The sequence below is a fragment of the Pituophis catenifer genome, unplaced genomic scaffold (assembly GCF_029215685.1).
Source record: "Pituophis catenifer annectens isolate HBS135680 unplaced genomic scaffold, rPitCat1.0.hap2 SCAF_1, whole genome shotgun sequence".
NCBI classification, from domain to species: Eukaryota; Metazoa; Chordata; class Lepidosauria; order Squamata; family Colubridae; genus Pituophis; species Pituophis catenifer.
This window is the reverse complement of record NW_027256881.1, coordinates 246,190,978-246,205,645: the sequence shown is the minus strand read 5'-3', so window position 1 is coordinate 246,205,645 and position 14,668 is coordinate 246,190,978. Positions and strand designations below refer to the sequence as shown.

The following is a 14,668-nucleotide window of genomic DNA, read 5'->3' as shown; positions in this document are numbered from 1 at the left end:
CAATAAAGAATTCTTCTAATGGAAAATTTATTGCAAAGCCCCATGTGCTGTCCATTAGTGCAAATTATATCAGTGAAACAGCTCACAGACAGTCTATTGCTTACTATCACTATTCCTTGTTTCCAGGATAGGTGGTCCATGACTTATAGCTATTCATTTAGTGACTGTTCAAAGTTACAATAGCACTGAAAAGAGTGACTTGTGACCGGTCCTTGCACTTACTGTCAATGCAGCCTCCCCCATGGCCATATCATAAAAATTCAGGTGCTTGGCAACTGGCATTTATTTACAATGGTTGCAGCATCCTGGAATCACATCAGCACCATTTGTGGCCATACAGTAAGTTGTGTAAAGAAAAAAAAAAATAAAACCATTAAATTGAGAAATGGAATGTTCTTTGTGTTTTTAAGTGAGAAACTGCATAAAGGGAATATTAAAGATCTTACAGAAGCTATCAAAGCTGGGTGATCTAAGAAACCAATATTAGTGAGTGATTCGATGGACCTCTTTAACTTCTATGGAGAAAGCTTCAAATTACTACTTTGATACCGCATCAATGCAGGGTATCTATTTCACTGGAGCATCAAACCTTTTGATTTCTTGGCACAGTTAACTAGAAGCCCCGTTCATGGTTATCAATGGTACACATTCAATTTTATTACCTTAGAGATTTCAGTTCAGAAATGTTAGAAATAAACTGCTGAGCATATTCTGAGAAGAACACAGTTATAATGCAGAGGAGCACAACCCGTGATCCCAGCACTGAGTAGCACTGTTTTTGTACAATGAGCAGATATAGACCGGTTCTCTGCCCTAATGACCGGCTTGGTAGGCATAGCTGGGTGGTCATGTGACTGGGTAGGCGTGGCCAACTTAACATCACTCATGTTGAGGGGCACTTCGCCTCGCCCCACCTCTCATTACCATGGGGATGCTGCCACAGTCGTAAGTGTGAAAAATGGTCATAAGTCACTTTTTCCAGTGCCATTGTAATTTTGAATGGTCACTAAATGAACAGTTGTAAGTCAAGGATTACGGTACAAAAATACAAAAAGCTTCTTTGCTTGCAAAAAGCTGCCCCAAATATCAATCATTAGATTAGAAATGGGGGAATACACACTGAAGATCAATGACAGTCACAGCCATCATGGAAACCTAAACCATTCTGTCTTAATGCCTTTCTTTTCATCAGCAATACCTGAAACCTGGAGTTACAATCAGGCAGGGTGCCAGAGCACCTTGAGGAATTAAAATAGTTAAAATGCAACGATAACTATCAGCAGCCAACTCTTGCTCAAAAAGTGAAACCCTTTAGCAGAGAGTTCATTTAAGCTCTCCAGAAAGTGGGTGGGCACACTTGGGCTACAAAATGCTGAGCTAAAGAGACAAATTAACGAAGTATTTAGGGGACCCAGGTTCAAGTCTCTGACCTCCGAAGCTTGTCAAGATCACAATAAAATTAGTACATGCCACTGATATCTAAATAAACTCCAAGCCTGGTGCCATGTTACTAAGCCTTATTATCATGAGAGAAAAGTAAAACGAATTGAAAGGAGGATCCACACCCCACCTCCTATTTTTTTTAAATTTTACTATCAGTGAGCAATCATATGCCTTGGCCACTCCGAAGCAATGCAAGAGACTCCTGTCCCAAAGGTACTTTTTCAAGAGGCAAGTGGACTTTCTGGAAATCAAGAAAGTCCAGTTGCCTCTTGAAAAAAGCACCCTTGGGACAACCATGACCTGGATGACTGAAGAATCCCCATAGACAAGAGACTTCCGTGTTCAGTGAACTGACAAAGCACCCTTTCCCACCCAGGAGGAGCAATCCTTAGATCCATTTGCACCACTTAAAAATACCAGCTGGTCTCACTCACCTCACAAGATAGCCTAAGGAAATAATCCAGATTTAAAGAAAGATCACATGCCCCCAGAAAAGCAGTAAAAAAAATCAGATAGAGTGCCAAGCTTGCATCCTGCCTCTTGGAAGTACACCCCAAAGGACAGTGCCAGGAACCAGTAAAGCAGTGTAAAAAGCTGAAAACAACCCTTCCCCTTTAAGAAAGACAAGTCCCTAATAGAAAAAAAACTCTGGAGAAGCTTGGGCTACAGAAAGTCTGGGCATACTGCCAAGAACCATTAGCTGTTACAATGTAACAAGGCTTAACTGCACAGGCAGTTTTTGAAAACACTTAAGCAGGGCAATAAAGATAAGGATTGGCTAGAAACAACACAGGCACACCGGAATGTCTCCTTCCTGCCTTCCTGACATGATTAACTCTGTAAAATGGGAAAAACAAAAGGCTGTTTCTTCCAACAGCCGTGTCGCTGAACTGCTCAGAAAGTTATCTAATGGTTCGCCCGAATTGGTGCGAATCGGCTGAATCCCACACTGCTTACTATCAGACAAGCGGGAACAGAACAACAGACCAATAACTGCTCTATCTGAACTTTCAGATGGTAAGTGGGAAGAAGAGCAGAAGATAATTACTGCTAGAAGATTCCTAGAAGATTGTTGTTGTATGGGGGTTTTTTTGGCAGCAAAACAGACACAAAAGAAGCTCAGAGTGAAAGACATTTTTGACACTTTTAGACTAGCCCCTTTAATTAAATCAGTGGTGAGGAATGATGGCCTTTTTGTGACTTACAGACTTCACCATGAAGTTCACAAGTCATAAAGGGGCCATTGTTCCCCAAATCTGAATTACATCATAAGCTTTTCTGGATAAAGCCTAGTTCAAGTGAATTCATGCAAAAATGATTCTCTATACTTATGCATTATACGTATCAAAATACAACCGATTCACTTAAAGTACCATAAATCTTTTAAGTGCTTTGTTTTGATAGCCACTAAGAGAACTTTTCCACACCTATTCTCTTGCATCTGATCCAGCTCCTTCACAATTAACTTATAAATATATATAACATGAGACCCCCCCCAATATGTTAAAAGATTAATTACATATAACACCTGAAGATGTTCAAAGACATTCATAAACACTAATTATTCATATGGCAGAAGGCAATAATTGTTAAATGTATGACAGCTGAATAACCATATTAACTATATTTAATTGATGTAGACGGAGTAAAAGAGTCATGCAGTGGGGTGGACCTATTAGGCCGCCAAATCCAATTCCTACCTCAGTTCAGGAATCCGAATGAAAGTGCTTTGACAATGTCTTAGTAGCCTTTACTTCAGTGGTTCTCAACCTGTGGGTCATGACCTCTTTGGGGGTCAAATGACCCTTTCACAGGGGTCGCCTAAGACCATCGGAAAACACATATTTTCAATGGTCTGAGGAATAATTTTATGGTTGGGGGGTCACCACAACATGAGGAACTGAATTAAAGGGTTGCGGCATTAGGAAGGTTGAGAACCACTGCTTTGCTTGATCATCTCCAAGACAAGCTCTCCACATCATGAGATTCCATTGTCATACTACTCTCTCTGTTATGTTTTATTACATTACAGATAGTCCTCGACTTACAACAGTTCATTTAGTGACTGTTCAAAGTTACAACGGCTCTGAAAAATGTGACTTATGACCATTTTTCAAAGTTACGACCATTGCAGCATCCCCATGATCATGTGGTCAAAATTCAAATGCTTGATGATAAATGAGAATAATGATATAAAGATATATAACATGATAATATGAGAAATATAATTTGTAAAATGAAGCACAAGGGATTTGTAACCGATTGACACACTGTTTGCAATTGTAATGGATGATGGATGTTTTATGTTTTGTTTGTTTAAAAATAAAAAAAAATTCAAAAAAAAAATTCAAATGCTTGGCAACTGGTTCATATTTATGACCATTGCTATGTCCTGAAGTCATCTGATCACCTTTTGTGACCTTCTGACAAGCACAGTCAATGGGGAAGTCAGATTCACTTAACAACTGGGTTACTAACCTATCAGCTGCAGTGATTCACTCAACAACTGTGGCAAGGAAGGTCATAAAATGAGGCAAAACTCACTTAACAAATATTTCACTTAATAATAGGAATTTTGGGTGCAATTGTGGTCATAAGTCTAGGACTACCTGTACATGGGAATCCAACATTCAGTTTTTAATACAAAATACTTATCAAAAAAATTGGGCATACATAAAGAGGAAAATTCCTTTAGAATAGTGTCTATAGTTGGAACCAGAAAACAACTGTTTAGGGGACCTCACCTGAGTAAATTTTGGAAGTAAATTTGGTGGCTCTAATACAGGGGTGTCAAACTGGCGGACAGCCGGCTGGATGCATCACCCGTAGACCACCCCTAACCCTGGCTCCGCAAAGGCAAAAAACATCATGCTACGTGACGAGACGTGATCGAGTTTGACACCCGTGCTCTAATACAATAGAGTATTAACAGACAGCATATTTGAAAGATTCCTGATTGCCATAAAAATATATTTTCTGTAATTTGGGTTCAGTTTGCAAATCTGTGTATGAATTTTGCACAACTCTGCATATATTAGCTTTGTAGAGGGCTCTTAAGATCTGGCTCTTCATCCAGGCGTTCAGCTAAGATGAAAGTGAGCCAGCAAAGGGAGGTCTATCAGATGTTGCAATGATTTGCTTGGGATATGCGTCATTGTTGTGGGGTTGGTTTATTTTATTAATTCTGCTTTTATTTAATATTATTGTGAGCCATCTAGGAGTACTGTATATAAGGCAGACAGCCATGTAAGTTCTAAATAATGTATTTTTTTTTTTTAAAAGGTGTGGAAATTTCTATTCTGAGCTATTCTATTATCGGAGCTATCAGCACTAATGCTATTTGAAAAACTGAAATATTAATTATTATCACTGTCTCCAATGATTCTGGTAAAGTTACACTACTACGAAAAAGTGACAAAGAAATTATTGCAGTTTAGATCATTGACATTTTCTGAACTTGCCTGATTTTAGCCTTCTGCAAATTCAAAAGGGAGGTGGGGGGGGGACTGGATTTACCTCGAAGAGTAAAATTAATATAGAGGTTAGACTGAATTTCAGTGAAAGTAGCACTAATGCCTGTGGACATATCTTTAGCGCAGATCAAGAGCAGGGCACTACCTTGACAAAAAGTAAATTGAGTTTCTAATAACATTAAGTCATAAGAAAGTAGCAGAGAACATTGAGGAAAAATATTATACATATAGGATGTTAAAAATCTCTTCATATAAACAATGGAAAATCTAGGTCGGTTAATGTTGATAACCAGGAAATGCATCCTTCAGTAAGTTTGTTACTAATTTTGGGTAGCTGGTAAATAACTGTGATAAATCAATTTAATGGAAATTTCAGAACTGTACCGAGGAATGGAAATGAATTAATAGTGTCTGTTAAAGAGGCAGACATAAAGAATAACAATTTGCAGTCTCAAAATGATATGACAAACTCTAACAATAATTTACCAAAGACCTTAAATGAAAAGGATTCCACTCCAAATATATCTTTGCAGTTTTATAGCATGGCATCGCATATTCCTCCTCTCTTACCAGGCCTAGCAGAAGGTCTCAGTGTCAATCATGCTGGGCCCCATGCCAAGAGAATTAATGAAGCAGTGTAATAGCTCACACAGAGGCCCAATGATTGCACTTAACGTGTATCTGCAAACGAGGGTTTGCAAAGTTACTGTTTTGTTTATGACACACATTTCTCTTCTGTTCCACTGATTTCTTTATTAGTGCACTTGAAGAGAGCAACATGAGCCTTTGTTTCTGCTCCAGGCACTAACAGCTGAATTCCAGCACTGCCTATTCGCTGTCTGAGATTTAGGAGGGCTGACATGCCAGCTACTGTATTAACTGCTAAGTATTTCCTCTGCAAACGTACAAGATAATCTAAAATTGAAAAAGGGTTTCCCCCATAAATAAGAAGGACAGAGAATATGATTTTTGAAGTGGGAATATTGAAAAAGGACATTAATTTACAGCTGATCTAGTATGAAATATGGTTTAGAAGAATTATTCTGTGCCCAGAATAGGGACTCCTTCAAATGATGTTGAAGAGAGCTTTCCCCTCACTTAATAATAACCCATGGATAGACTTAGATTAACAGGGACATGGTGGCTCAGTGGCTAAGATGCTGAGCTTGTCGATTGAAAGGTTGGCAGTTCAGTGGTTCGAATCCCTGGTGCCGCATAACGGGGTGAGCTCCCGTTACTTGTCCCAATTTCTGCCAACCTAGCAGTTCGAAAGCACATAAAAACTGCAAGTAGAAAAATAGGGACCACCTTTGGTGGGAAGGTAACAGTATTCCATGCGCCTTTGGCGTTTAGTTATGCCGGCCACATGACCACGGAGATGTCTTCGGACAGCGCTGGCTCTTCGGCTTTGAAATGGAGATGAGCACCGCCCCCTAGAGTCGGAAATGACTAGCACAGATGTGCGAGGGGAACCTTTACCTTAGACTTAGATTATAGCTCTCAGAATAATAATTTATTAAATGTGTATGCTTCCTCCTGACTCTCAAATACTTTGGGCGGCTCTCAACAAAGTAATTGCAACAAAATCAATAAACATGAAAAAAAAAAAGAATAAAAAAGGGCAAGATTCCCATCCTTTGGTCAGCAGGTTGGAGAGGAGAGAGTGAAGGTTTTTCTAGAGGATAGCAAAAGCTTGGTTTCTAGACACCAATCAAATAAATTCAAAGCACCAAAAAACAGTGGGATGTTAGAAGCAGGATAAATAAAAGTAAATTTTCCTTCCCCTCACCAGCAATTTGATTAATTGTACTAGACTGCTGACACAAAGGGGCCTTTGAGCAGAAGAAAAAGAGTGGCAGAAAAGTAGCCCTCTTGTATCTTGTAAATCAATCATTTCCCCCAAATAGCCTTCTTTTCCATCCAACCTGAGAGAACAATTGCTTCTACATTATATACACCGTAAAGGAAGCTCCAGTTGGTGCAAAATGCAGCTGACTGCACGGTTTTGTGCAGAGCCCAGTGTGCACATATATCACCTCTCCTGTGGGAGCTGCATTGGCTGCTGATTCTGGGTGCAATTCAAGGTGCTGGTTGTCACCTTTAAAGCTCTTCATGGCTTGGGACCAGGTTACCTGAGGTTATCTCCTGCTGGTCACATCTACCCAACCCATTAGAGCGGGGAGGCAGGGAACGCTGCGGATCCCATCCCCGAGGGAGATACACCTGGTGGGACCCAGAAGAAGGGCCTTCTCCGTGGTGGCTCCCTCTCTCTGGAACATCATTCCCCCAGAGATTAGAATGGCCCCCACTAATTCTCTTCCGGAAGGTGCTGAAGACCTGGTTCTACCAGCAGGCCTGGGGAACCAGAGCGGGATGGAGCCCATTAAATGGCTTGTGTGATCAGCTATCACTGGGGTGGGAGGTGCGGGTCAGGGGTGATTTTATTACATTAATTTATTTGATTTTTTAATCAGTTTTAGTTTTTTAAATGTGGTTTTTTACATTCTGTAAGCCGCCTTGAGTCGCCATGGGCGAATAGGCGGCAATATAAATCTAATAAACAAACAAACAAACAAACAAATAAATAAATTCTGAATGCAAGGGAGCTCTACAGCAGTGTTTCTCAACCTTGGCAACTTTAATATACGTGGACTTCAACTCCCAGAATTCCTTGGAGATGTCTGGGGACTTTTGGGATTTGAAGTCCACATATTTTAAAGCGGCCAAGGTTGAGAATCGCTACTCTATAGTTTACGAATCCCATGTCTTTACACACTCTAAAGCCTGGCTAGCAATTCCATCGCAGCCACGAGTGTTCTTTTTTTAATCTTTCTTTTTCAGTAACTGAGGACTGCAGGAGATGTGATGATGCAATCATATCAGCAGATGAAGTGGAAGGGCAATTTTCAGCCCTGTTAAATCCTGCTGAAGAGAGGGTTTAAAGCTGAAAGAGGCTTAACCCATGTACTTTACTTGGGGTTTTACCTACCTAAAGCAGAATATCATGCTGCTGCTTTTTATCAGTTTGTAACTAAATTTCAAGGGTATGCTTTGAAGGGACTCTGAGGACTGCATGTTGTCCATGCTCTAATGTGAAGGACATACATGATCTGAAGGACCCTTTTTCTATATTAATTCTCTTCATGACCTCAAGGATACTTGAAGGCTTTGTAATACAACATAAATGAAAGTCAGTTTTCTTTGTGTTCTTTTAATTTTTTAAAGTTCCATATCAATATGCAGAGGTTGTTAACTGAAGCATATTTCTACTTTTTGTGAATTGAGACCTTGTAATAGAACGCACCCAAAGTCAGTGGCTCTTCTTTCTCCCTTACTCCCATCATAACTGTGCCCTATTCTCTAAGTCAGTGTTTTTCAACCTTGGAACTTTAAGATGTGTGAACTTCAACTCCCAGAATTCCATGGGGATAGCTGGGGAATTCTGGGAGTTGAAGTCCAGACCACTTAAAGTTGCTAAGGTTGAGAAACACTGCTCTAAACTACCATCAATTACCGATCAACTAAGATCCCTTCCACCTCATCTAACAAAAATAATAAAGCCAATTGCTAATATCTTCTCTTCGTAGTAATCACACATACCCATTGGTAATTTTGAATTATTTGCACAGTAAATACAATAAATCTTTTTAGAAGGCACATAACAGGGGGCAGGATCACAGATGTGGTTTCCTGACAAAATTCAGAAATGTGATTCAGACAATGTCAGCTTTTCCTGTCATGTTACATATAATAAATGAAAAGCTTGAAGTTTAAAATGCTTCCCTAATGAAGGGGCAATTCAAATGTGCATTAGTTAGCATTTCAAATGCTACAAATCCAAGTCCCAGATTCCACACTCCATTTCTGTTTCACAAAATTTATTCCAATTTAAAAATGTGCAGCTAAGAAAAATAAATTGAACATCAGTAATGAAAATATACTTTATTTATTGATACTTATAACCCATCTCAAGTCAAGATAACTTTTGGGTGCCGCAGGGGTTGGTTCTCTCGCCCCTTCTGTTCAACATTATGTGAAGCCACTGGATGAGATCATCCGTGGTTTTGGGGTGCAGTTCCATCAGTACGCTGATGAAACTCAGATGTACATCTCCACCCCAGACCACCCCAATGATGCCCTTGAAGTGATGTCCCGGTGCCTGGAGGCCGTGAAGGTCTGGATGGGGAGAAACAGACTCCGACTCAACCCCTCCAAGACTGAGTGGCTGTGGCTCCCGGCATCCCGATATAGCCAGCTGGTGCCATCGCTGGCTATTGGGGGTGAGTCATTGGCCCCCACGTAGAGGGTTCGCAACTTGGGTGTCCTCCTGGATGTGCGGCTGTCTTTAGAAGAGCATATGATGGCCATGGCCAGGGGGGCTTTTTATCAGGTTCACCTGATCCACCAGTTGCGTCCCTTTCTGGATCGGGACTCCCTGAGCACGGTCACTCATGCCCTCATCACTTCCCGACTGGACTACTGCAATGCTCTCTACATGGGGCTCCCCTTGAAGAGCATCCGGAGGCTCCAGCTGGTCAAAAATGCAGCCGCGCGGGTGATTATGGGAGCAGCAGGGCGCTCCCATGTAACACCTCTCCTGCGCGAGCTGCATTGGCTCCCAGTGGTCTTTCGGGTGCGATTCAAGGTGTTGATTAATATCTTTAAAGCGCTCCATGGCTTTTATGGGACCACCTTCTGCTACCTCCCACCGGCCAGTACGCGCCCACAGAGCGGGGCTCCTCGGGGTGCTATCGGTCAGACAATGTCGTCTGGCGACCCCCGGGGGAGAGCCTTCTCAGTGGGGGCTCCTGCCCTCTGGAACGAGCTGCCCCCGGAGGTACGGAGGATCCTGGACTTGCGCACCTTCCGCTGTGCGCTGAAGACTTTGTTATTCCAGCAAGCCAGGCTAGCCTAATTTTAACGGTTTTAAATTTTAAATTGGATTTTAATAGGATGTTTTAATTGTGGGCCAAAGTATTTAATCTGGTTTTAAATTGTTTTTAACTTTTATATTTATGTATTTGATCCTGGCTGTTCACCGCCCTGAGTCCTTCGGGAGAAGGGCGGAATATAAATATAATAAATAAATAAATAATAAATAAATGAATAAACTTTTAATGAGCTGATAAATCTTACTGATGTCTCTCAGATTCCCCAAATTTGTGACACATAAAAATACTTTTCTTTGGCAAATGCTTCTTAAACCTACAGAATTATAACAATCACTAATGTTGTTATTTATTCTCTCCAGTAGGTGGTGGCAGCATATAGAAGGTTCCATAAATAGAAAAACCATACACCATTGAATAGAAACCTGTCATTGTACACTGAGAGCGTATGCACCAAGACAAATTCCTTGTTTGTCCAATCACACTTGGCCAATAAAATTCAATTCAATTCAATTCAATTCAATTCAATTCAATTCTATTCTATTCTATTCTATTCTATTCTATTCTATTCTATTCTATTCTATTCTATTCTATATTCAATCTCTAAAACAGTCTAAACACTTAGAAAAATATTACTTTTTTAAAATCTGGGGACATTTTAATAGTATATTTAACAGTTCCACTTTCCAAGTGTAGGTATTTTTAGGGGGATGTTTTCAAGAGCTAAACTGCATGTTTTTAAAAGTTAGTGTTAGGGTGATCCCATCACAGCATATATTATATCTTTAAATATAAAAAGGAAAGGTTTACTTAAAAAGAAAACTTATATGATGTTTTTCCCGCCCCGTCCCATCCCATCCCATCCTATACTATACTATCCTCGCTGGAAAAAAAGTAAAAGATGAGCAGCTATATAAATGTTTTAAATAAATGAATCATCTGTTTAATTTTATATGTTGTTTTAGCTTTCCTTTTGGAAACACCCAGGTTAAAAGATGGTGACTATATAAATATGTTAAATAAATAAGTAAAATCACATGATGGCGGAGAAGCTACAATGGAAGGACACATCGTAAGTCCCCCTCATTCAGCGCTGTTGTAACTTTGAATAGTTATTGAATGAAAGGTTGTGAGTCAAGGACTAACTCTATTTCCCTTAGGAGGAATAAAAAGTCTGAAGAGCTAATGTGCTCATTACAATTTCTTGTTGGATCACGCTACAGATCTATTGTCTGGTTCATAATCTGGTTTCCTCTGTTGATCAATCAGAGACTTCTTGAAAAAAAAAAGTAGATTGTGGCTCTTTTTTTGTTACTTCTCAATGTGTAGTTATTCTACAATTTATTGGCTAAATGCTTTGTGTCCTCATGATTTTGGAATATCATTCTAGCTTATTGATTTAAGCTCTTAATACAACTTACCCACAGCTTGTTTCAAGTAAACTGTCCCCAACTTGCAATGATGCCATTCCAAAGTCTGCTATTCGGATATTGTTCTTTTCATCCAGTAGTAGATTTTCTGGCTTTAAATCCCTGTGGCTGTGAAGAGGGGAACAAAAAGGTGTTAATTCAAAGCAGTTGCTTCTCTTTGTATATGTAAAATAGAAGAATAGAATAGAATAGAATAGAATAGAATAGAATAGAATAGAATAGAATAGAATAGAATAGAATAATAGCTTTATTGTCACTTTGAATGTACACTAATCGGCATACATTAAAAACTTCGTTGCATACAGTTGTCAAAGCTGTCATTACCACCTCCAATATATACTACATAAACATGACAAAATAAATAAATACAAAATTATGCATACACACACACACACACACACACACACACACACACACACACACACACATTCTATATTGTATTATATATATATCACATATATTATATGACAAAGAGAAACAACACAGGCTAGTTTGGATGTATACATGTACATGGCGAAAAAAATGAATCTTGTGAGTTTATCAGATGGATGGCATAGGGAACAAAGCTGTTACAGAATCTGGTAGTCCTGCTAGAAATACTTCAAAATCTCCTCCCAGAGGGGAGCAACAGAAACAGATCATGAAGTGGGGTCTCTAACAATCCTTTGAGCTCTAAGCACATAGCGCTTATAAGCAATATCCTGAATTACAGGAAGCAAGCTTCCTATAATCTTCTTGGCTGTCCTTACCACTCTCTGTATGGGCTTTCTATCTGAGGCACTGCTACCACCAAACCAAACAGTGATGCTGTTTGTTAAAACATGCTCAATCGTGCCTCTGTAAAAAGTGGCCAGGACAGAAGGAGAGGGATGTGCTCTCCTCATCCGCTGCAGGAAATGAAGACACTGGTTTGCACGCTTCACTAAGGATGATGTGTGGATGACCAGTTCCGCACCCCCAGAGATCACAGATCATTTTGTTTCAAAAGAAGCCATTACACATTGCATTTACATTTGTCCATTTTGAAAAATTAGAGAAGTCATGCCACTTTTAAATTTTAAAGAGTACACAATATATTAATAGTGCTAATTTGTGATTTTGAAGAAGTAATTGCTCTTATTGACGGAAAAAGTGACTAATGGAAGTAAGAGTGAGTTAGGTCCTTTTTCTATTAATTAAAAAGGAGAAGCTAAAAAAGATGGTGCCCCCCTCTGCAATAGCAATAGTGCTTAGACTTATATACCGCTTCATAACCCTCTCCAAGCAGTTTACAGAGTCAGCATTGCCTCCAACACTCTGGGTCCTCATTTTATAGACCTCAGAAGGAAAGAAGGCTGAGTCAACCTTGAGCCGGTGAGAATCGAACTGCAGGCAGTCAGCAAAATTAGCCTGTAACACTTTATTTTAACCACTAGCCACCACTGCTCATTACTGCTCCTACTGAGCAATGATTATTGCTCCCCCTCCCACAGCATTTGTGTATTCTGTAATCATTCAAACGAGATAATAAACACTAAATTGTCATTTAAAATTAATCATGAATGGTACTTTTGTTCCAAAGTTTGTTTTTGTAAAAGGACTGTTCAGTGTGCCATCCCTTCGCAACTTTGGAACAATCTAGATATTATTGGTTTGCTCTATTTCTCCTAGTTTGGTTTCTCTATTTATTAAATGATTCATATCCCATCCTGTTTAAAGGACTCTGGACAATTGACAGTCTTCACAACAGACTACTCAAATAGCACAGTAAGCAAATGAAATATCAGATAAAATTTGAATACTTAAAATTAAGTAGATTTAACCATTAAATTAGGATTAAAAATTAAAATTACAGACTAAGTATATCTGAGAAAACATGGTCCAGAAGTCAGCAATGCAAGCCTCAAATACTTTTCACTTCTTTCAGGAATACTAATTTCTGGGGGAAGATTTTTTTCTATAAGGATGGGCTGACTACTGAGAAAACCTACCTCCCAGCTGCCAACTGTTTAACCTATGGGAGGGGATATCCACAGCATACTCATCTTGATTGAAACACAAAGACAGGTAGATTCTGCCTGGAGAAAGTAGCTCCAAAGGTAGTAGGGAGTTAAGCCATCTGGAGTCTGTTGTGCTCATAATGTAGCTATCAGTGTTTAAGCGACTCTTTACAGTATCTGCCTGCATTCATGCAACCATTCTATACCAGTTGAAGTTTCCAGGTAGAGCCCTGAGAGACTCTTGATCCCCCATCATTATTGTTTAGAACTATTTGCTTAGGAAGGAGTAGAATCAGTGGTGGGATTTAGCCAGTTGGCACCACTTCGGGAGAACCGGTTGTTAACTTTCTGAGCAGTTTGGCAAACTGGTTGTTGGAAGAAATCATTGGGGCAGAGAACCAGTTGTTAAATTACTTGAATCCCACCACTGAGTAGAACCATTGCAAAACAGGGGCATCAACCAGCACCTCTTGCAGTTAGTTCAGCAGGTTGATGGTATGGAACACTGTTGAGTGTTCTATAAGATCTAGGAGATGTACACTCCAGCCAGATCTTGATAAAACTCATGCGCAAGAGCAAAAAAAAAAAAAAAAAGATTTCCATAGCCAGCCACTAGGCCTGTCTGAAACAGATAATTTACTTGCAATTGGTACCCTGCAATTGGTGCTCTATCATGGTTTCCAAAATCTTCTTTTAAAAATAAGGATGCAGATTATGCGGAAGTTATCCAACTTGGTTGGAATGAGGGATGGTTTATTCCGAAGTGGCATATTTTATTCAGAATATAGCTCAATTCTATCTATCCTAACAATGAAACACTATTAGTCACTCTGTGAGACATTCCCTATGAGTTCTCATTGGGAGCCTTCCTGCTGACATGAGAGAATTATGTCTGCTTAGAAAGCAGTTCTGTCTCTTTATATATATATATAAGCATCTTCTGTATTTACTCCTAATTATTTCTTTGTGGACTACAAATTATATCTGGAAAAATGAGGAGGAGGAAGATGAATTAACGCTTTACTGGAGAAGCAGGAGAATAGGTAATGGAGACTATAAGAACAAATGGGTGACTGTCACCTTAGAGGCACGCCAATTTTGTGCATTTAAAGTTTTGCACTGATATAATACTAAAACAGAGGACATGGGAACAATTTTCAGAAGGCTAAGCTTGCAATATACTAATTTCCAGATGTTATCACAGTAGAAAGCACAATTTGGGTGTGTAATGCAGGTATCTAGGGTATTTGTTTATCTGTAATGCTATAAGGTAAGTTCAGCTTGATAGAAGATGTAATGCTCTCCATCCCCAGTTACTGAACACCTGAGCTGTCAGCAGAGAGGCATGTAGAACAGTGGCTATAAACTACAATTTTTAAGAGTCCAGCAGCTTGGATAATCTAATTAAAATGCAATCCTCCCAAACCTCACCTTGTACCAAAGAAAGCAGAAAC

The 14,668-nt window shown here is 39.5% G+C and overlaps 1 protein-coding gene across 1 annotated transcript in view; it reads right to left on the bottom strand.

Annotated features, from left to right (window-relative positions):
* The window catches only part of BRSK2 (BR serine/threonine kinase 2), a 453,493-nt gene that overhangs the window by 118,373 nt on the left and 320,452 nt on the right, over positions 1–14,668 (bottom strand). Inside the window, exon 5 of the mRNA XM_070957404.1 lies at positions 11,227–11,343. Coding sequence (XP_070813505.1) covers positions 11,227–11,343 — 117 coding nt within the window. The remainder of the gene's footprint in view (positions 1–11,226; positions 11,344–14,668) is intronic.